A 24,128-nucleotide genomic window follows, 5' to 3' on the forward strand; every position below is an offset into this window, starting at 1 on the left:
TATCTGGACTCAAGTATGAGAACACCCGTCGGATAAGACCCATCATGGAGTTGGCAGTTTTGATTTGGTTGAGGATGTGTTGCTCAAATTTCAGAGTTGAGTCACCTAGTACACCCAGGTCTTTCTCCTCATCAACATGTTCAAGTACCTCTCCGCATATTTGGTACTGATGTGCATATAAGGGGGCTCCCGTGGTCCCGTGGTAGAGTCTCGGCCTTGCGCTTCGGCGGGTTGCTAGAGCGTGAGTTCGAGACCTATCCTGTGCCATGGGGGTGGAAAGGTGGGCTCTTTCCGACACCCTCAGCCCCGTTGTTGGGCCTCCTTGAAAGAATTGGGTATCTCTCTGCTAGCCGTCTGAGGGGTAGCGCGGCATGCATGCCCGCCTTCCTCCCTTGGGGTATATCCCCCCCCCCCCCCAAAAAAAAAGTGCATATATATCGTATTCTCAAAGGCTCCCACTGACATTACTTTGCACTTTGATGGATTAAAACGCAGTAACCAATCATCTGACCAGCTCTGCATCATGTCTAGGTCACGTTGAAGCTCATATGCATCCTCACATTTTGTTATTTGTCGGAGAATCTTTGTGTCATCGGCAAACATATATGTATCTGAGTTTAATGGGGTTGGCAAATCGTTTATGTATATGACAAATAATTTTGGCCCCAAGACTCTACCCTGGGGGATGCCGCTCAACACTCCAGATCAGGAGGACTTTTCACTGTTGACGACAACTGTCTGAAACCTTCCAACAAGAAATCTCTCAGTCCATGCAAGGGTCCTCCCCTGAATGCCATAACTCTCGAGCTTCGATAACAGACGCCGGTGAGGGACGGTATCAAAGGCTTTGGCGTAGTCCAGGAATATTACATCCACTATACCACCCGGCCATAGCTACCACCTCAGCACAGTGATTAAAATACTGTACAAGCTGCAAAACAGTAGACCTTCCATGTAAGAAACCGTACTGTTGTGGAGATAGGGCATCGTTGGAAGAAAGGTGGCCTAGTAATGCTTCACATATAAAGGACTCGAGGATTTGACAAAGGACTGATGTAAGGCTTATAGGTCGATAATTAACTGCCAGTTTCTTGGAGCCTTTCTTAAAGATAGGCGTACTGAAGCTTCTTTCCAATCCGACGGCAGTTCTCCCGTCTCGATGCTTTTGAATAGTAATAGGTCCGGTTATATGGTCTGCAATTTCCTGGAGGATTCGTGGGTGTATTTCATCTGGGCCACAGCTTCTGCTGCTGTTTATGTCTTTTAACTTTTTTAGAACACTGATTTTAGGATAACAGGTTCACTAACAAGATTATCTATTGGAACAGGTGGCCTGGGTGTGGGTCCAATGGGTTCCTTGGTAAAGACAAAAATAAACTGTTTTTTATAGAATCTCAGCTATCTCTTTGGCACAAGGAGTTAGGGTTATCTGGGGCCTGGCTGGGGAGAAATCTCCAGCCACTGTGACATCAGTATCAAGATCAAGCTCAATACAGGATCGCATCAGGAAGGCCGCCCTGTAGGCAAGACTTCCGACATCCAACTCAACTGAGCTGAGCGGCGGCCGCGGGACACTGAATTACCTGCCGCACGCCGGGGACACGCAGGCAGGGTGAGTGCAGGGCAGGGCGCGGCAGGGGAGGCTGGTAGGGTCGGGGTCCGCGGCCTGGCAGTCAACATTTGGATCACACTCGTGGCTGTGTCTTCTGCGTGACACGGGCGATCTGGTGATGGCCGAGGCCGACCTGCCGTGCCTGTGTTTTAAAATGGTGTTTGAAGTGTGCCTCCCTGCATGCTGACTTACGCAACTGTTCTACTCAAAAATGCCCCCAACATTAATGTCTTGTTCAGCTCGCAAGGGTGTCAGGCAGCTCACCTGGGCCACTCACCTGCCAGGGTGCAAGGGTGTCAGGCAGCTCACCTGGGCCACTCACCTGCCAGGGTGCAAGGGTGTCAGGCAGCTCACCTGGGCCACTCACCTGCCAGGGTGCAAGGGTGTCAGGCAGGAATACAGGACGTTTCGACGGAAGTACAATTCGACGGTCTGTCTTGGACGAATCGACGGTGTGGATATTTTCCAGTCGAATAATCTTGGGCGATTCGACGGTCCATTCACGTTACATAATTATTCATATACTATTTATCATTATTCAGATAGCATGTGTTTAAAATATTTTATTGTACAATAATAAAGATATAAACCAGACGTGGCTAAATTAGGATAGCTAAAATAAAATAAACATTAGGATTAACGGTTTACAGGACTTTATTTGTCATTATTCAGGTAACACATGGATAAAATATTTATTGCACATTTATTAAAAGATAGCTTATATATAGCCTACACTTAAAAAATTCATTAATTTTCCATATTTTCATCTGCTGACCTAATTTGAGGATGGTGATACTGGGAGACACGGCGCAGCAACTCTTGAGGCTGTAGCTGGCCATCTTTGTACGCTTCCCATATGTCAAAAATGTTCTTCTGGTAATTCTTGTATATTTTTCTTTGGTATCTTTGCAGCTTGCCCTCTGATACTAACAGACACTGGATATCAACAAGCTTAGACTCTTCATACAAAACTGCTATCAGCTCGTACACATTAACATTCTGATATTTGCTGCATAAGATGTTTAAATTATTATGCCATCCCTCAATATCGTTATTCGTCCTAATTGCTAAGCCAAAGACTACCAGCTATTGGGTGTCCACAAACATCCTTCTATCCAAGTGTCCTCTATGTATTCTAATAAACTATGTAGAGCGACTGTGTGACTCTCTACTAATAAATTTCTAAACTCATTGAATGTAGATTGAATCTGCTCTGCTGGTAAGAATGGAAGACACAGGATTTGTCATAGGAACCTACTTGTGTTCTTCTTTACACGGTATGATGGTGCTAATCCTAATTCGTTTATCTTTTTCCATACTGCCTGGGCCCAATGAAAGCAGCATCCAGTAAGGGTGACATCGGGTTTTACATTCTGGAAGGCTCCCCACACAGCAGACTCAAAATCCATTACAACTCTCTTCACTGAATTATTGTAGAGCAGGAGCCCAGAGGGTTGGGGGTAGCCGGAATACTAACCAATTTTCCTTCCTGCCAGTGTTCCATACGTGCATTGTTGCATATGAAACTGGATGACTGGCATGATATCTGTGGTGGGTGTGGCTTCAGCAGCCATTTAAATTCGACACCTCAGCTACCCTAGGTTAGCTTTTTGACCTAACCACTTATAAGTACCTAGAATGTATGAGTTGTGGGTGGAGTTGTTCCAAAAAATTGATGACAGCAATTTTTGGTGGTGGGATGGACCTGCCAGTCCCAATTATGTAAGCCACTCCAGCTACCCTAGGTCAGCCTGAGAGCTAACTTCTCAGAACCTTTGCCAAAATGTTTGTGAGGATCCCAGGAGTCATAAATGGCCAATGACAGCAGTTTCCAATGGTGGGGTACCCCCGCCCCAAAGTGCCATGCCCCCAAAGTTACCCTAGGTCAGCCTGAGAGCTAACTTCTCAGAACCTTTGCCAAAATGTTTGTGAGGGCCCCAGGAGTCATAAATGGCCAATGACAGCAGTTTCCAATGGTGGGAAACCCCCGCCAGCCCCCCCCCCCCCCCAAAGTGCCACGCACCCCATGCTAACCTAGGTCCACGCGAGCTAGGCTACACATAACTCCCAAAAACATGGTATGAACTGCCCATGCAAAGGTGTCACAAGTACATCCAGAAACAGGATACTTTGTAACCCTTAGGCTATAAAGGTATTACATGTATTACTCGTTTTAGCAGTAATTGTCTTTGACTCACTAATTCTTGCTAAATCCTTCTCTTTAAACCCTGCTGTAATGACCATCTTAGAAAAGGGTGCCTTCTCAATCCGAAGAACAACGAGGAATTTTAGCAGGTCGGCTGTTGATCTCTCTCTTGAACAAACTGTCAACAAGGATGCCAGTTCAAGCGCAAGAGCAATTGCTGCATTCCGGAACTCAGACCAAGCCTTGCGCCGATGGGCGTTGACAATGACACAGAGGGCTCTTGCGGTTTCGGAGCTGAAATCATTGGTCGGGATAGAGCAGGAAAACGGCACTGCAGCACAATGTCATCCATCACAAATCAATAAGGACAATATCCAAATGAAAGCTCTTGGAAAGACAATCGACACCTTCTGCAACCCCTTCAGCGATGAGGCCCCATCAACTTTAGTGAACATTGCCACTGGACGTGCAGCAAACGCAGCAACACAAAGTTATCTTCTTTCGACGATACGAAGAGGCCAAGAAGCTAGAGAGAAGTTCGAAGAAGAATGGGACGAAAACAGGAAACGCTTCACCCAACCCATAAAGAAAGTCAAAGTCGCTAACTTCGCCGCAGAGAACACGAAAAAGGGGCCGTTGGCAAGTGCATCAAAGAGGGCACAGACCAATGCCGAGAACCTCAGGGATGCATTTGTCAAAATGATCGTTGTCGCCTCTCAAGACTCCGCCGTGGACCTCAGACACATCTTAAAATACCCAATAATCAAATACCCTCTAGCGTTTGCCCACTGCGATGGTTCCCTGGTCAAGACCGACAAATCTTCTCTCCTGCATCATCTGGAAGCTGTACAGATGGAAACCATCAATGAACTCGACCACCCTGAGCTCTACACACACGTGTATGATGGAGGACTTCTCCTGCACTCCATCCTATCGCAGACCTCCATTGGAGCATCCTATGCATCAATTGCGCGGACGATATTGTCGGTCATCTGTGCCTCAAAGGGAAAAGAGGTTCACATCTGCCTTGATAAGTACCTAGAAGATTCGATCAAAGGAAGCGAAAGAAAACTTCGAGGAGCAGTTGACTCGGCTTACAACATAACCGGACCAGAGCAGACCATCAGGCTAAGTGGAAAAAAGTTACTGGCAAATGGGATGTTCAAAGATCAGTTGGGGAGATTTCTACTGCAGGAATGGGGGAAGGAACATTACTGGCACATTCTGGAAGGTAAAACTGTCATTGCATCCTTTGGTGGAGATTGCTTGAGCTTCGTACCAGACAAGGAAAGCCACCACATCACCGTTACAAGACCTGCGGAATATCAGGGAAACCATGAGGAGGCTGATACCCTCATATCCTTCCACGTTGCCAACACTTCAGCGAGCCACATCTGTGTGAGAGCCTCTGATACAGATGTTCTGGTGATCTTGATTGGGATGCTGGCGAGACAACGTCCAGAGGTTCGTGCAGCCAAGACTGTCAATATGGAGTGTGGCATGGGGAACAGCCGTAGGTACATCAACGTCAGCAACATCACCGATGGTCTAGAAGACATGAAGACAGGTCTACCAGAAGCGCTACCGGGGTTCCATGCATTCACTGGATGTGACTTTACCTCTGCTTTCTACAGGTGGGTTTGTGAGACCTCTGCGTTCAAAACTTGCAATAGCGAGAGGTGCAATGATATAGGGCCTAGGAAGAAACTTTCCTAGGTTCCTTTCTATTCAATGTCAATGCTATGAATACATTACTCTATCAACTAAGACTTTGATTTCAACTTCTATTTCAGAAAAGGCAAGGTTAAACCGCTCCAGATCTTAGAGAAGGACACAACAGGCAGATTCATTGAAGCATTCGTTGGCCTTGGGAAAATTGGTAACCTAGACACTGAGGCAATATCTGCATTTACCTGCCAAATGTATGGTCAAGACAAGACTGAAGACGTCAATGAAGCCCGATACCTGAGACTGATCGATATGACTGGAAAGGTTGAGAAGGTAATCTTGTAGCCAGAGAAATGGAGGGAGAATGGGTCTAACACTTTATATCGTAATCACTTAGAAAATTTTCAACATCCTTCCCATCTTTTCAGGAGAAGCAACTCTCGCATGTCAAGAAGCTGGACTGTGCTCTCCTACCACCTTCATACAAGGCATTAAAAGAGAAGATTCGAAGATCAAACTATGTTGCTGCTCTGTGGTGCAATGCTGATTCGCCTGTTCCTATGTGTAACGAATCACCCAGTGATTACGGATGGTGCCTTAGAGATAACCTCCTAGAGCCACTTTGGTTCAGAGGTGAAGAAATGCCACGTTCACTACACAGTGAGGAAATCGACAGTCAGGAAATTGCTGCAGATGAGGAATCTGACCTGATGGGCTCCGACGAGGAAACTGATATAGAAGCTTGGAGTGAAGATACAGACTCTGATGACGATAGTGAAATATAAATTTGACTGTGCATGTACTCATTGATTGATAGATTCATTTCCATGACGTGACTAGCTTTTATAATGTCCAAGGGATGTGAAATCAAAGACTATATGTGGATCGACTGAAGTTGATTGCATTACTGGTAGAGGATAATATCACGGACACTGTTTCTTATAATTCTCAAGTTTTTGAAGCATCTTGCTCTACACTATTTTCATTTCAGATTTTGTCGCAGATCTTGAAGTTCAATTAGAGTGTTGTACATGTATGTTGCAACCAATTAAATGTAGACAAACATTTTAGAAAAAATAATAAAACGATATTAAATGTAGTAGTAAAAATCATTATCTTTATCACTTTGTTTCCAATAACAGCAATTTTACAGGCTCTAAAACACATTTTTGAAGGTTCTGAGAAGTAAACTCACATGTTGACCTAGGTTAGCTTTGGGGGCGTGGCACTTTGGGGGGGGGGGGGCTGGCGGGGGTACCCCACCATTGGAAACTGCTGTCATTGGCCATTTATGACTCCTGGGGCCCTCACAAACATTTTGGCAAAGGTTCTGAGAAGTTAGCTCTCAGGCTGACCTAGGGTAACTTTGGGGGCATGGCACTTTGGGCGGGGCTGGCGGGGGTACCCCACCATTGGAAACTGCTGTCATTGGCCATTTATGACTCCTGGGATCCTCACAAACATTTTGGCAAAGGTTCTGAGAAGTTAGCTCTCAGGCTGACCTAGGGTAGCTGGAGTGGCTTACATAATTGGGACTGGCAGGTCCATCCCACCACCAAAAATTGCTGTCATCAATTTTTTGGAACAACTCCACCCACAACTCATACATTCTAGGTACTTATAAGTGGTTAGGTCAAAAAGCTAACCTAGGGTAGCTGAGGTGTCGAATTTAAATGGCTGCTGAAGCCACACCCACCACAGATATCATGCCAGTCGTCCAGTTTCATATGCAACAATGCACGTATGGAACACTGGCAGGAAGGAAAATTGGTTAGTATTCCGGCTACCCCCAACCCTCTGGGCTCCCGGTCTATTGGCAACTCTTTCCATTATGTAATTCAAGATCTTTATGTAATCCTCTTTACTTCTGCGTGACATCAAGACATATACAAGAGGCACCTGCTTCATGTTGTCACCTTGCCGTATGAAACTGTGGATGCTCCACAACTGCTGGAATGGTCGCTGGACTGCCTTGAAAGTTGCATCCACATACCATGTCTTTGCCTTTGAAAGAAGTGAAAGAAGCAGGGCAGTGAACATGATCACATGGCAGGCAGATCCTACTACCATGTCATGCTGTACAAAATTGTCAGGTAGTTCTTCTGTTACCCAAGTGAAATTCAGATCCTTCGGTTGTTTTGGTCTCCTTGCCTGGCGTAGACAATTGGTGGTGCGGACAATAGAGGACATCTTTGGCATGCTGGACACAGGAGCATCAGCTGGTAGGTGTTTGTGTACTGCTTCTTTAGTAAGGGTCGATCCTGAGGCGAATGGGCGCTCTTTTCCTTGTTGTCGCACATAGGCCTTGATGTTGGCAGCAGGCAGGGCACAGTCTCTTGGAGAACATCTATGAGGATGAGGCCCTCTCTTGAAAGTTTCGCCATGCTGGGTGATAGAAGCAAGGCAGTACACAGACTTGTTGCGGACAGTACACCTCCAACGTTGGTCACCTTTCTTATTAACCTTGCCATCCTTGTTATAAGAGTAACCACGACTTAAAAGGATGTCTCCTCCACGCTTTGATCCTCCAACTACGATAGTAAACTCCGCTTCATCAGATTCTGGTAGTATCTCATCTGGAATAGGAGTAGTAGGTTCCAGGTTTGACTCTTCATGCAAGGATGGGTGAATGAATGACATTACTGGGTGGTCTTCGATGTCATTTACATCAGAAGAAGTAGGACGAAGTTCCATCGATGTTGGTGATGCTGTTGGAGGTGGGGAGGAAGGAAAAGAGTTGGCATCTGGTGAAAACTCTGCATTCAGATATGATGGTATGGAGGATAAGTGGGTTATTGGTAGGGAACCTGAGAGTGACTCTGAGTCAGAACCAGAGGAGTCATACATTGATGAGACAAGTCGAGGTAGTGATGCAACAGGTGTGCTGGTAGAGGGAAGTGTAACTGGTGCTGGTGTTTCTGGTTGTGTTAGTGGGGTGGTAGTTTCTGATAGTATTAGTGAAGTGGTAGCTGATGTTTCTGGTTGTGTTATTGAAGTGTTAGCTGGTGTTTCTGGTTGTGTTATTGAAGTGGTAGTGGGTGTTTCTGGTTGTAATAGTGAAGCGGTGGTGGGTGTTATTGGTTGTGATAGTGAAGTGGTAGTGGGTACATCGGAGATATCACCACATCCTGTGCAAGTCCACTGTATGTCGATCTTTGACTGCACGGCTTGTCTGTATTCCTCCTGGGAAATGCCAGTGTGGCAGGTCCAATGCTGCCACTGGTCACACACATCACACTGGAGGGCTTGCTGCTTAGGTCGAACTTCCCTTCAGCAGGTGATGCATGGGTAAGGAACAACCCTACAAGCAATACAAGAACACAACTTAAAAAATGCAAAGTAATGGAAGGAGATAAAAACACAAGACCAAAAGTTGCCAATCACTTGATGTTGCCGAAAGCGAAAGATATATGATACCTGTCCATGTGCAGCTTCCTCGTGATCATCCTTGATACCGTAATTATGTCAAACGAGTAGTAGCTCTGTAGCGTCCAGTATGGTAACTTCAGTAAGCAAGTGTTAATTTCTAATTTCGTTAAAATCTTCCCTCACAATAATACTATAAAGTTAATGAAATACCAGAATTTAGGTGATTTGAGAGCTGGAATAGGGAGAGACGTCAGTGTGTACACCCTCTTTAGCCAGCTTGGAGAGTGAGACTGAGACAGACAATAATCATAAGGGTCTGAACCCACTACAAGGTATATTAAACCTGAATCATGAACCTGAACCGTATTGATTTGAACAAAGTATTGACTGATGAATAGTTTCATTTTTGCGCCTGAGTGAGACGTACACACAGTATACTGTTTCTGATTCACGAATCAGAAACATATGTTATACGTCATATTTTAAACATACGTTATATGTCATATTTTATTATGATAGTATTTTGTTAGGTGATTATAATATTATGTTATGTGGACGATTCGACGGAAAATTCCGGGGCGTTTCGACGGGGACGTGATTTTGGGCGGATCGACGATGTCGTCGAATTGCACCGCCGTCGAATCGTCCTGTTACCCCTGCCAGGGTGCAAGGGTGTCAGGCAGCTCACTTGGGCCACTCACCTGCCAGGGTGCAGGGGTGTCAGGCAGCTCACCTGGGCCACTCACCTGCCAGGGTGCAAGGGTGTTGCCTTCAGCTTCGTTCCTCTGTTTTTAAGATCTTACAATAAGTGTGCTTCCTAGTTGTTGGGGTTATGCAACACAAGGTTAGATTATTATGAAGTTTATTCACATTCTGTTGGTAATGTTAACAAGCTTACTGAAGTTAAGTAACAATGTTATTGACAACTCATTATTCTGTTGGTAATGGTAGCAAGCTTACTGAAGTTAAGTAACAATGTTATTGACAACTCATTATTCTGTTGGTAATGTTAGCAAGCTTACTGAAGTTAAGTAACAATGTTATTGACAACTCATTATTCTGTTGGTAATGGTAGCAAGCTTACTGAAGTTAAGTAACAATGTTATTGACAACTCATTATTCTGTTGGTAATGGTAGCAAGCTTACTGAAGTTAAGTAACAATGCTGATTACAACTCATCTTGGTCTTGGTCTTGATTCGGGAGGTAGTTGTCCCTTTCGGATCCAACTTCAGCCTTTGTAACGGCTTACTCCCTCAGGGCCAACACCCTGAAAATCCAATAAATAAAATATAACCATTTGAAAGAGCCTTTAGAGGCACAGATGGGGACATCTACACGAGTCCACCCTTTCCGGTGCGCACTGCCCAGGCTCTCTCTAGGAATTCCTTAACCCCCTCTATTGTTCTTCTGGTCACTGTCTGCAGTGTACTCAGACCTAGCAAGAATTCAATCACCCTTCCTACATTCCCTCTAGCATCCTATTCCATACTTCTGTTCCTATTTCCTGTGTTATTATTTCTACCAAACTCTGCCTATCCCTATTATACCTTGAACACTAGTAGCATATGTTCTACTGTCTCGTCAACCCCCCCTTCACACATGCGGCATACCTTGCCTCCCCCATTTGCCCACCTATATGTCCTACTACTCACCTCTAAGGATTTAGTCCTGGCCTTGAGGAGCAACACCCCCCCAGGCTACCATCGTAGAAGGCTTCACACTTGGGTTTGACCTTCAACTTGTACCATTCTAGAGAACTCTTTGCCCCCACCCTTTGGCTCCAGTCTACCCTGCTCCTCTCCTGAACTCTGCCATTCACTCTACGCTTCACTTCCTTCTCCTCCCCCCCTAGCATCATCTCCGAGAGTGTGAAGCCCTCCAGCTCACATCTCTTCTCCCAGCGTATGCTAGACTTGTTCCACTTCGTCCCCTGTCCCGCCCACTCATATACCTTGCGCGCCCACCTGTTCTCACTCATCTTTCTTAGCCTGACTTTGTACCCTAAAACTGCTTTACCTATTCTTTCCTCAAAGGTGCTCCAGCCTACTTCCCCTCGCACTGCATCTACCGCCGCATACCTATTGGCACCCAGAGCCAGCCTGCCTACTCTGTTCTGTACTACCTCCAGCTTATCTAGCTCTTTGACTGTCCACCTCATGCATTCTAGGCCATACATGAGGCCTGGCACTGCCATGCCCTTCCATATCCCCCTAACTACCTCATACCTGTCAGCTCTACATCTAGCCACGCTTCCTAGCCTACCCACTGATTTGGCCTAGAAATTCTATTCTGTTTGGTCCTATCAGTCCCATTCTCGTCGACTATGATTCCTAGGTACTTGTATGAGCTCGTACGGCCTATGTTCATCTCTCCTAGCGCCCAGGTCCTACGACTTGAACTCTTTCAAGAGGAGGGTATCAGGAAACCTCTCCTCCCAAAATTGACCTCTCTTTTTGGCCACTCCTTTGACTTCTATTCAGGAGCAGTAAGTAGCGGGCTTTCTCTTTAATATTTTTCTTTACGCCCTTGAACTGTCTCCTTTGCTGTAAGAAAAAAAAATCCTCCAATATTTTCCTGGTAGATTCCAAGTACACCTCCCCTAAGTCAACTGGCTGAGTCACCCCCCCTATCTCCTCCCAGAAGTGTTTGCCTTCCCTGTTTATTTCTTCTGCCCCTTTCACTACTCTGTTTCCCACTACTATTTCTTCTAAGTTGGCCTGTTCCCTATTTTCCTCCCCCCTCAAGAAGGCATACCAGTCTCTCCCTTCTCCCTGAGCTCCTCTACTGTCTCCCTCTCAGTCTCTGCCCTCGCCTTCCTGATGAGTCGCTTTACCTCCCTTTGCTTGTTCCTATACTGCTGCCGCGTGTTTTCATATTCTACTCTCCCTGCATCACCAGTCATTTCCTTCCTTAATCTCATGGTTTTCTTGTTCAGCTCCTTTCTCTCTTTCCTTGCCTTTTCGACATCTTCGTTCCACCACCTCTTTCCCTGTTTTCTACCCCTTCCTATCTCTAGTATTCTTAACCTCCTCTTGGCTGTCTCTTTTTTTATTTTTTTATTTTATTTTATTTATTTTTTACGTCGTGGCCTATTGCACCGGTAGGCTTCTTCCCGGTGGATCCTGATGGTCGGCCCAATGCAAATCCTGTCGTTCGTTTCATCCACACTACCATCCGCTCCCTGTTAGGTCTCTTCTAATGGCCTCCCAGTCACCCCCTCTCATGTTCCAGCGGCAGTCCTGTTTCCCCCCTCCTCCCTCTGGCCCTGGCTAACACAATTTAAGACCATCATATTGTGGTCACTCACTATATCTATGAGCCCCTCCTCGTCTATCCACATATCCCTAACCATCCTCCTAGCCTTCTCGTTTACAAGGATATAATCTATAGCTGACTCCCTTCCCCTTTCTGCCCAGGTTACCCTTCCCTCCGCTATGGTTAAATTTAATATTTCTGAGTCATACTCCTCCACAAACTCTAATAACAATGTCCCATTTCTGTTTATCTCCTCTCCTAGGATACCGATATGTCCATTCATGTCTCCCATGACAATTACTTGCTCCTGTCTATTTTCTGCTATTACCCTCCCTACCCTCTCATACTTCCTTTCGTTCTCTACCCTTGCACCCGTCCCTTCCACTGTCATGTAGCACACTACTGTGATTAGGTGCTCCATCCTAGCCTTGTCCCTGTACCCTATTCTCACTGCTAGAATATCCTCGCTTGCCTCTGTTACCCACATCTAGTTACTCAACAGTTCACCCCGAGTTACGTTTTATAAATACCCCTACTCCCCCACCTTTCCTTGGGTTTTTACTCCTTACCTTGGCTCTAAAATTGTAGTCCCCTGACCTGACTTCTAGTCTTTCCCTCAGCTGGGTCTCGGTGACCCCCACCACATGCAAGTCCCACTCCCTCAATTCCTTAGTCATGTCCTCTAACTTCCCTACTCCCCATCCCCTAACATTTAGGCATCCCAGATGCCTCCCATGCTCCCTTGCCTCCCTCCCCTTCTGTCCCTGCCCTACACCGCTATGGTTTTTGTTCCCCTTAGGCTTGCCCTTACCCCTACCTAGGTCTAGTTTACCTGCCGGAGACCCTCCACTGCACCCTCCAGCAAGTTGCTGAATCTGTCCACCATTTACCACGCAAGGGCATACTCATCACAGAACATGTCCTAAAAATATATACCTATATAGTGCACTGGCCATAGCTAACAAAAAGAACTACCCTAATCAGGTTTCAATGATGTATATTTACACAAGAAATGTCTCCCTACCACCGATATGCGTTGACAGGGATGATCATGGGGACAAGGCAGTCGTGTGGGATCAAGACACCAAAAGGGTGATCATGAATCCACATGAACAAAGGGGTATACAAAAGACACTGGGAATTTCTCCCTCTCTACCATGGATAGGTGTTCACTGAGTTGATCATGGGGGTAAGACATTCTTGGGGTTAAGATACCAAGGGGTGATCATCATCCACACAACCAAAGGAATATTTACATACTCTAACAACACACAACAAGAGGGGCATCAGCTCTCGTCAGTAGGGAACCTGGGTGGATGAGAGGTGGAGTCGGTGTCAATGTGACTCTGACAAGTAACATTAATATATTGTATTGAGATAACACACTAGCGAGCTTTGTCCTTAGGAGCTAACTTCACTGCGACATCCATCTGGGGCTCCCTAAGGTGGCCTCGCAGAATGGCCTGACCGTGCGGCAAAATTTTTTATCATGTTATCGATTTCACCCACGAGTGTTCTTTTTTCCTGGCATTGTTATATATTGTTGGTTTTGGAAGAGATTATTTTGCCTTATGAAAGAAAAGAATATCAAGAAATGCAAATAAATAGTAAAGTTTACCGACTCTGAAGAAAACAATTTCTAGGGACGACAGTCGCGCTCACAGGCTGCCTGCTGAGAGGCAACTAAACCACGGGCAATTATCACTTCAAATCCAACGGCACGAGAGAGTTGACAATTAGTTTATTTTATAGGTCTTGCTTAGATCCTTGACGCACACAAAGAGTGACGTGATTCTGAAAGATACTTTATTTTTTGTCAAATTTTTTAAAGCTTTTGACGCGATTCGAGTCAAAAGCTGGTGCAGACGATTCCATTTTGCCGCGAATCGTGTCGTGGTGCGTGAAAGGGTTCAACATTTGTTCCAGAATTCTTGGATGTGGCATTTAATTTCTTCCCTTCCGTTTATGTTTTCAAATAATAGTTCACTAAGAATATTCTCTGTATGGATGGCTAAATAAATCACATTTGTTTCTGGTTTCTTGATAAAAACTGCACTATAATAATAAATGTTGTGGGTCTTCTATTTCAGCCCTGCATTCCTTACAAGCTGTGTCACCATTATGGAAACTGTTTCTATCATTGAGGGCAACCATGTTGGCTCCACACCTGAAAAATGTCACTGATGACGGCTGGTTATCGCAACACTTGTCTTCCTGAATCTCTGTCTTACAAGTTCTGTACAGGGCAGCGCTACTATTATTTAGAAGTTCTTCTCTCCAGTTCTTGGAGTCCCATTCCTTCACTATAGATTATATTTTTCTTTACTTAATATTTTCATATTTAATTTACTAGGACCTGCTTCTCTTGACGTTTGACATAATTCTTGCACCCACTTATCATTTTATAATTTATTGCCATTTCCAGCAGCGAGCCTTCCTTGTTTAGCTAATAATTTATAAATGTCATTTTTTATTTTCCAGTTCTATCTTTCATGGCAGTACTTCCGCCCGTCGTTGAAGGTTAAGCCGTCATCTGCATAAAAAAGTGTGCCTGTATAAAAGTTCTCATCCCTGAACCCAATCTGTCTCGTTAAGTTTCTCAGTTATTGAATATGTAATCAGTTTGAACGGTGTCGTTGATACTGTCCATCCTTGCTTTATGCCGCTGGTTATTTCCACTTCTTCCTGAGCTTCATCTCCTCGTTTAATACTGGTTTTATCCTGTGAGTATACTTGGACAGTAATATCTGTAATTCCTGGATGTATATGAAAGTTCGTCATAGTTCCAATAAGTTTTTCTCTTTTAATAAAATCATATGCTTTGCTAAAATCTCTTGCTGTAACTATGAGTGGTTTTCTCTGCTTAAAGCTGCTCAGCACACAGTATTTCAGTACAAGTAGGTTATCTTCAGTTCTGCTTCCAGCTGTGAATCTTTTCATTCTTTCTTCTCTTCCTTTCCTCTATCTCTTGTTTTATTTCTTCTGTTATCCACAATGGTTCTCTCACCTTTTGGTCCTTCTCTGTGTTTATTTTCACGGCTCTTAACATGTTTTGCTCAATTGGCTTCTTCATTTCCTCTTCCATTACAGTGATGTTTGATGTGTTTATATCTGTGTCTGCATTCCCTCTGGAAATGTTTGTTTGGTGTCTTCAGCTAATTTGATAAATTCTTTAGTACCACGTGTTTAAATTTTGTCGTGTTTATATTAAGTTTAGTTCTTAAGGTTACAGTAATTAGGTTATGGTCGGATAGGTCCAAAATGTCTTTGTCACCATCAGTGCTGACACCCTTGACGGGGGCACTGCTGGCCACACAGTAGTCAATTACACTTTTTCTGCCTCTTGCTGTCCATGTATACGCTCCCTCACATTCTGTCATGGCATTTAGCATTGTTAAATCATAACTATTCATCCACTCCAAAATAATGTCACCATTTTTATCTAATGGTTGTTCTCCCAGAAAACCCACATGCCCATTCAGATCTCCCAACCTTATCAATTGTTTTGTTTTCTTCCACCGTCAACTCCTCTTCTGTAAGTTTCTTTACTGCTCTGTTTCTCTCGTCGTCATTTACCGACATACAGAATAATATTAGCTCCATGGTTTGTCCCAACATACCAGCAGTCATGTGCATGAAGTCCGGGTGTTTCACAGGTTTTTGTCTGTTTCCTTCAGACAGAATCATTAATACTCCCCCTGTTCTGTCATTTAGCTCCCCAAAACTGTCCACCTTGTTTAATCCTTGTGTCAATACATATTGATCAGACTTCTGTGACACACACTATATCCAAATCATTTTCTATTATATTCTCCACCTCTACTAATTTAGATTTACTAATCCCTTGTATATTAATCAGCTGTATATTGTATTTACTAATTATGTTTTCTCTTTTTGATTAAATGTGCCATTTGTGTTTTCCTCTTTTCCCTATTCAAGCTGCACACTGCTTTCCTCTCATGAGTTTGCCGTCCCTGATGTGCCATTTGTGTTTTCCTCTTTTCCCTATTCAAGCTGCACACTGCTTTCCTCCCATGAGTTTGCTGTCCCTGATGTGCCATTTGTGTTTTCCTCTTCCCTATTCAAGCTGCACACTGCTTTCCTCCCATGAGTTTGCAGTCCCTGATGTGCCATTTGTGTTTTCCTCTTTTCCCTATTCAAGCTGCACACTGCTTTCCTCCCATGAGTTTGCCGTCCCTGATGTGCCATTTGTGTTTTCCTCTTTTCCCTATTCAAGCTGCACACTGCTTTCCTCTCATGAGTTTGCCGTCCCTGATGTGCCAGCCCAGCTCTCCACTATTTCTCTTTTCAAGTAACTTTTCATACAAAATCTTAGGTTCCCTCCTTTCTTTCTGAGTCATGTCCTTCACCACTGCTACTTTCTTGGTCCATTCTTTTCTTGTGTGTTTCAGATTTCTTGCACTCTTTAACACTTTCCATTTCACGTCCTCATCTTCCATCACCAGCAGGGTCGGCCTGTTGGCGGCCCTGTCTCTCTGCCCAGCCTGATCACCTGTTTAATTAATGGTTTCTTCCACCTTCATTTCCTCAAATGCCTCACAACACTTTCTCTCATCCACTTCTTTATTTGCTTGATCTATTTCTCCCTCACTTTCTTCCAAATTGTATATTGTTAAATTATTCCCCCTTTTTCTTTTTCTAGTCTGTCAGGCCATCAAGCCCCTCAACACCACCACCACCACCAGCGTCATGGAGGCTGCAGGGAGGGACGGCAGGATGGCAGGACGGAGACAGGTGATGAAGAACATGAACACTGGCGGCAGCCCTGAGGAGTGTCCAGTGTGCCTGACAGGCTATGATGGCACCGTGCAGCGGCCGCGCAACCTGCCCTGTGGCCACACTGTCTGCACGCTGTGCATAGACCAGCTGGAGGAGCAGGGCCGTGTTGCCTGCCCAGAGTGCCGCGTCAACCATGCTGTGCCCGAGGGAGGGCAGTTCCCTGTCTGCTATGCTATTGAGGCCTTTATGATGAGAGACGCTGAGGTGGCAGCAGCAGCAGCAGCAGCCTCGCCGCCACCCAGTGCCGGGGAAGGAGCACCATCAGGGGCGGCTGGCAAGAAGGAGACGGCGGGTCTCTCCAAGAAAATGCGTTCCTTCCTGCAGGAACAGGAGGCCACAGTTGTGGCCGCCATCACCGCCTGCCGGGAGGCTCAGTCGCAGCTGGACCAGTACCAGACGACCCTGGCAGGCTGGGGCAAGCAGCAGCAGCAGCTGGAGGACAGGCTCCTGGGACTGGTGGACCAGAGCAGGAGTGCCAGGGAGCTCCTGCAGCAGGAAGAGTCCCGTGTGGCGGCCAAGGAGGAGGAGCTGAAGAAGGAGGAGCAGGGGCTGCAGGCCATGCTGGAGACGTTGCGCACCCTTGCAACAGAGCAAGAAGCAGGCGCGGCGGTGAGTGAAGTGTTTCGTTGTACTGGCGAGGCAGAGCAGGCGGTGGAGGAGTGCCGAGAAGGTTTTCCTGATGCCAGCACCGTCACCACCGCCAGGAAGGTGAGAGAGGCATCTAGTGCAGCCCTGGAGGCTGTCCAGGCTGTCCAGGCAGCTCTGGAAACACTTGCTACAGAGGAGCCCAGGCCCCAGGCAGACCCAGACTCCACAGTCATGGACAGACTGCACCTCATCTGTACATGGAGCGTGACGGCCGAGGACCTCCGCAGCCTGACGCAGCCCGCCAGGCGCCTGCTGGAGGCTGGCCGGGTGTTTGCTGTCCACCAGGCGGAAGGTCAGCGCCGACACGCAAGAATAAGCCTTGAAGCCGGCCAGCTGTGCCTCCACGCCCTGAAGGACCATTCCCCGCCACTGGGCGCGGCAACCCTGCAGGTGAGCGAGGTTGTGCCGCCCTCCCCCCCCTGCACGGTGTTCCTGGACCTGTCCTGGCCGGGCAGCGCGCCGCGGCGGGTCCAAATCCGTCTGAGCCCCGACACCCCGCGGGGCAGACAGTTCATACTGTTGTGCACGGGGCAGCGCGGCCCCTCCTACGTTAACACCAGGTTGTTCCAGGTGTGGAGGAAGGAGGACATGGGAGAGTGTGTCATAGGCGGGGACTTCGAGAGTAATGATGGTAGTGGATCATCCGTCCTGCTGCCTGGCCTTGGTGAGGGTGAGTACCGGAAGTCAGGCCGGGCGGGGGATGTGTATTGGCCGCAGTGGGCTGACCGTACCCGGCGTAAGAATGGTCAGTTTTCCATCTACACCAGAGACCGTCAGGACGGTGGTGGGTCGCTTAGTGTCTTCGGTGAGGTGGTGGACGGACTGCACGTGGTGGCCGAGGCAGCCCAACACAATGACATTACGGAGGTGACTGTGGCGGACTGTGGTGTGGTGTTGTGAGGGTAATGGTCACCACCACCACCACCACAGCAAGGTTTTGGAGGTGACTGTGGCTTGGTGTTGAGGGTAATGGCCACCACCACCACCACAGCAAGGTTTTGGAGGTGACTGTGGCGTGGTGTTGAGGGTAATGGCCACCACCACCACCACCACCACAGCAAGGTTATGGAGGTGACTGTGGCGTGGTGTTGTGAGGGTAATGGCCACCACCACCACCACAGCAAGGTTATGGAGGTGACTGTGGTGTGGTGTTGTGAGGGTAATGGCCACCACCACCACCACCACCACAGCAAGGTTATGGAGGTGACTGTGGTGTGGTGTTGTGAGGGTAATGGCCACCACCACCACCACCACCACCACAGCAAGGTTATGGAGGTGACTGTGGTGTGGTGTTGTGAGGGTGATGGCCACCACCACCACCACAGCAAGGTTATGGAGGTGACTGTGGTGTGGTGTTATGAGGTAATGACCACCACCACCACCACAGCAAGGTTATGGAGGTGACTGTGGTGTGGTGTTGTGAGGGTAATGGCCACCACCACCACCACAGCAAGGTTATGGAGGTGACTGTGGTGTGGTGTTATGAGGGTAATGGCCACCACCACCACCACCACAGCAAGGTTATGGAGGTGACTGTGGCGTGGTGTTGTGAGGGTAATGGCCACCACCACCACCACAGCAAGGTTATGGAGGTGACTGTGGCGTGGTGTTGTGAGGGTAATGGCCACCACCACCACCACCACCACCACCACCACAGCAAGGTTATGGAGGTGACTGTGGTGTGGTGTTGTGAGGGTAATGGCCACCACCACCACCACCACAGCAAGGTTATGGAGGTGACTGTGGTGTGGTGTTGTGAGGGTAATGGCCACCACCACCACCACCACCACAGCAAGGTTATGGAGGTGACTGTGGTGTGGTGTTGTGAGGGTGTGGCCACCACCACCACCACCACCACAGCAAGGTTATGGAGGTGACTGTGGTGTGGTGTTGTGAGGTAATGGCTACCACCACCACCACCACCACAGCAAGGTTATGGAGGTGACTGTGGCGTGGTGTTGTGAGGGTAATGGCCACCACCACCACCACCACAGCAAGGTTATGGAGGTGACTGTGGTGTGGTGTTGTGAGGTAATGGCCACCACCACCACCACCACCACAGCAAGGTTATGGAGGTGACTGTGGTGTGGTGTTGTGAGGGTATGGCCACCACCACCACCACAGCAAGGTTATGGAGGTGACGGTGGGGTGGTGTTTTGAGGGTAATCGCCACCACCACCACCACCACCACAGCAAGGTTATGGAGGTGACTGTGGCGTGGTGTTGTGAGGGTAATGGCCACCACCACCACCACCACCACAGCAAGGTTATGGAGGTGACTGTGGTGTGGTGTTGTGATTGTATTGGCCACCACCACCACCACCACAGCAAGGTTATGGAGGTGACTGTGGCGTGGTGTTGTGAGGGTAATGGCCACCACCACCACCACCACAGCAAGGTTATGGAGGTGACTGTGGTGTGGTGTTGTGAGGGTATGGCCATCACCACCACCACAGCAAGGTTATGGAGGTGACTGTGGTGTGGTGTTGTGAGGGTGTGGCCACCACCACCACCACCACAGCAAGGTTATGGAGGTGACTGTGGCGTGGTGTTGTGAGGGTAATGGCCACCACCACCACCACAGCAAGGTTATGGAGGTGACTGTGGTGTGGTGTTGTGAGGGTAATGGCCACCACCACCACCACAGCAAGGTTATGGAGGTGACTGTGGTGTGGTGTTGTGAGGGTAATGGCCACCACCACCACCACCACAGCAAGGTTATGGAGGTGACTGTGGTGTGGTGTTGTGAGGGTAATGGCCACCACCACCACAGCAAGGTTATGGAGGTGACTGTGGCGTGGTGTTGTGAGGGTAATGGCCACCACCACCACCACCACCACAGCAAGGTTATGGAGGTGACTGTGGTGTGGTGTTGTGAGGGTAATGGCCACCACCACCACAGCAAGGTTATGGAGGTGACTGTGGCGTGGTGTTGTGAGGGTAATGGCCACCACCACCACCACCACAGCAAGGTTATGGAGGTGACTGTGGTGTGGTGTTGTGAGGGTAATGGCCACCACCACCACCACAGCAAGGTTATGGAGGTGACTGTGGCGTGGTGTTGTGAGGGTAATGGCCACCACCACCACCACAGCAAGGTTATGGAGGTGACTGTGGCGTGGTGTTGTGAGGGTAATGGCCACCACCACCACCACCACCACCACAGCAAGGTTATGGAGGTGACTGTGGTGTGGTGTTGTGAGGGTAATGGCCACCACCACCACCACAGCAAGGTTATGGAGGTGACTGTGGCGTGGTGTTGTGAGGGTAATGGCCACCACCACCACCACAGCAAGGTTATGGAGGTGACTGTGGTGTGGTGTTGTGAGGGTAATGGCCACCACCACCACCACCACAGCAAGGTTATGGAGGTGACTGTGGTGTGGTGTTGTGAGGGTAATGGCCACCACCACCACCACCACAGCAAGGTTATGGAGGTGACTGTGGTGTGGTGTTGTGAGGGTAATGGCCACCACCACCACCACCACCACCACAGCAAGGTTATGGAGGTGACTGTGGCGTGGTGTTGTGAGGGTAATGGCCACCACCACCACCACCACCACAGCAAGGTTATGGAGGTGACTGTGGTGGTTCTTTATTTTTTGTAATGTCCAGGGTGATGATTTGTGCATTACATGAACACTTGATATGAGGCGCCACGTGCGATATTGGGGTAAACGCCAGTTTATAAAAACCTCAGAAATCACAGTTCAAGTTTTTGCATCTTCAAATTGCAATTCTTTTGTTGGTTTTAAAGCTTGAATCACCATTTTGATAACAAAATAAAGCTTGTGTAAAGACAAAACTGCCCGTGTTATGTAGGAAGCGCAAAAACAAAAAAGAATCAGAAAATAATGCAAAATTAATAGCCTAATAAAGCGACTACCGGCCACTCTTCAGAGCCTACAGACTTAACTGACGGCAAAACTCCCCTCAAGCAGAGATGCCGTGAGTCGGAAGATAATGCAAATTGTTGTAATTAATGTAGCTAGTCATGTTCACTCAGAAAGAACTAGTTAAAAATTGTCACTAGTCAATTATAAAAAGTACAACAAACAAAAGTACATAAAGTCAGCTATTGAATATCAAACAAAGTTAAAAATTGTAGGAAAAATTAATTAGATCAGTTAGACATGACAACGGCATCACTTCCTCCCAGAGCCTGCTGGGGACTTACAGCATTACTCCACGCCAGCATGCCCACCCTGCCTCGCGCGGACCATACGTTTGAGCGAGACATGTTTTTCCCCGAGACTTTTTACCCTATTTCCAGTGTTGATTTGGGGTAAACGACTTGCTCGGATAAAAGAAGAAGGGTCAAAATAGTAGTACAGGTAACTCTCGATTTACGCGAGTTTGGTTTACGCGTTTTTGAAATAACGCGGGGTCCATAATCCAAATAAATGTTTAATTTAGGCGTTTTTTTCACTTATACGCGATATTTTATGGAGTGGCCACCAGATGTCTCACGCAACTGGACTCACACGGCCACACAGCTGAGCTCAGTTCTTCCCGCGCACCACTTGAACAACAATACAGTACCTACGCTGCCACGCTACTCAACAATAGGGGTGGGCAGGTACCGGTACCAGTACTGGTACTAACGGTACCAGCAATACGGTACGGTACTAGTACCAGACTGCTTGGTACCGGTACCAATATTAGCCAGCCCCTCATGGTGTCCTTCATTTCTTCCTCACACGAGAGAGGCTGAGAATGAGTGCCCGAGTGGATATCTCGGTTCTGGTGACACGCGGCATGCAGCTGTTTGATGTATGGGTCTGGTTGTGTGGTTTGTAAACAATGCAAATGGCGGCAAGCTGGGATTGCGTGAAATAACTCCTCGTTCAAGACTCATGATGTACAGTTTCTGATATCATATTCACCCCATTATTCTCACTAATATTAATAATTAATAATGAACACATGGACATTTTTTCCCAATATGATTTTTTATGTAGCTCGTACTGCTCCTTAGTCATACAATCTTAAGCCACCTGTGACATCAAGATCAAGATCATACAAATGGCGCCCGACGGAAAAACGGGATAACAGCAAGGCATGGACGATCTTCCACCGATTTAGTCTTTGTATAGTAGTTATTAGATCGCCCTGTATTCTATGGTAACATATTATAGGACAGCTACGGACTATGAAGGATTATAAACAATAATAAAGGTAACTTTGCCGTTGTTATTGGATAAGACGAAAAACAGACCCTTAAAACATCCTAAAGAAGAAAAAAAATCATTAAAAATTTGTACATTCAGCGTATAACGCGCAGGGCTAAACTTTCAGGCATTTTTTATGTGAAAAAATGCGCGCTATACGCCGAAAATTACGGTATTTATTTTTCGACACAAACCTACCTCTTGTTTGATTTACATCGTTTTTGAATTACGCGACCTCTTCAAGAACGCAACACTCGCGTAAATCGAGAGTTACCTGTATATGATTGTAACTCCAAACCCACGTGGTTGGCGCTTACCCCAATATTGCGCCTCATATAATCTCTTATTTCTTGCTGCATTCCTGTAACATCCAGGGTGATATTTTGTGCATTACATGAACACTTGATAATATAATCTCTTATTTCTTGCTGCATTCCTGTAACATCCGGGGTGATATTTTGTGCATTACATAAACACTTGATAATATAATCTCTTATTTCTTGCTGCATTCCTGTAACATCCAGGGTGATATTTTGTGCATTACATGAACACTTGATAATATAATCTCTTATTTCTTGCTGCATTCCTGTAACATCCAGGGTGATGATTTGTGCATTACATAAACACTTGATAATATAATCTCTTATTTCTTGCTGCATTCCTGTAACATCCAGGGTGATATTTTGTGCATTACATAAACACTCGTTGATATATAATGTTTCAATTTCTCGCTGCATTTTTGTAACATCCGTATTATGTGCATTACATGAACACTTGATATAATCTCTTATTTTTCGCTGCATTCTTGTAACATCCGGGGCGATACTCTGCGTGATGTTTTGTGCATTGCATAAATACTGGATGTAATGTGTTAGTTTCTTGGGGCATCCTTGTAACATGTTTTGTGCATTACATAAATACTGGATGTAATGTGATAGTTTCTTGGGGCATCCTTGTAACATGTTTTGTGCATTACATAAATACTGGATGTAATGTGATAGTTTCTTGGGGCATCCTTGTAACATGTTTTGTGCATTACATAAATACTGGATGTAATGTGATAGTTTCTTGGGGCATCCTTGTAACATGTTTTGTGCATTGCATAAATACTGGATGTAATGTGTTAGTTTCTTGGGGCATCCTTGTAACATGTTTTGTGCATTACATAAATACTGGATGTAATGTGTTAGTTTCTTGGGACATCCTTGTAACATGTTTTGTGCATTACATAAATACTGGATGTAATGTGTTAGTTTCTTGGGGCATCCTTGTAACATGTTTTGTGCATTACATAAATACTGGATGTAATGTGTTAGTTTCTTGGGGCATCCTTGTAACATGTTTTGTGCATTGCATAAATACTGGATGTAATGTGATGGTTTCTTGGGGCATCCTTGTAACATGTTTTGTGCATTACATAAATATACTTGATACAAAGTCTTGCCGTGTCCTTGCTCA

General features: G+C 46.5%; 2 protein-coding genes and 1 non-coding gene across 54 annotated transcripts in view; 2 read left to right on the forward strand and 1 right to left on the reverse strand.

Moving 5' to 3' along the window:
- The first annotated feature begins 1,449 nt into the window (after positions 1 to 1,449).
- LOC127009798 (uncharacterized) lies at positions 1,450 to 23,726 on the forward strand. Of its 50 annotated transcripts, none has more exons than XR_007762326.1 (7): positions 1,450 to 1,612; positions 16,715 to 18,799; positions 18,862 to 18,953; positions 19,020 to 19,295; positions 19,432 to 19,530; positions 20,631 to 20,669; positions 20,796 to 23,726. It is a non-coding gene; the product is annotated as an uncharacterized LOC127009798 (transcript). The 50 variants fall into 50 exon arrangements; XR_007762333.1 differs by having other exon boundaries at positions 20,862 to 23,726; XR_007762325.1 differs by lacking the exon at positions 20,631 to 20,669 and adding an exon at positions 20,151 to 20,216 and having other exon boundaries at positions 19,432 to 19,497.
- LOC127009805 (uncharacterized) lies at positions 3,634 to 6,599 on the forward strand. Its single transcript, XM_050883167.1, has 2 exons — positions 3,634 to 5,759; positions 5,855 to 6,599. Exon 1 carries the CDS (start codon positions 3,849 to 3,851, stop codon positions 5,472 to 5,474), a length of 1,626 nt encoding a protein of 541 aa, XP_050739124.1. The 5' UTR covers positions 3,634 to 3,848; the 3' UTR covers positions 5,475 to 5,759; positions 5,855 to 6,599.
- LOC127009807 (uncharacterized) overlaps positions 6,684 to 24,128 on the reverse strand; it is a 130,861-nt gene continuing 113,416 nt past the window's right edge. For all 3 annotated transcript variants that reach the window (XR_007762399.1, XM_050883170.1, XM_050883169.1), the window contains one exon: positions 6,684 to 10,063. Coding sequence is in view for 2 of the 3 variants with exons in the window: in XM_050883170.1 (XP_050739127.1) it covers positions 7,131 to 8,273 (1,143 nt within the window). In the remaining variant the exon portion in view is untranslated. The remainder of the gene's footprint in view (positions 10,064 to 24,128) is intronic.

Source organism: Eriocheir sinensis, chromosome 42, assembly GCF_024679095.1.
Source record: "Eriocheir sinensis breed Jianghai 21 chromosome 42, ASM2467909v1, whole genome shotgun sequence".
NCBI classification, from domain to species: domain Eukaryota; kingdom Metazoa; phylum Arthropoda; class Malacostraca; order Decapoda; family Varunidae; genus Eriocheir; species Eriocheir sinensis.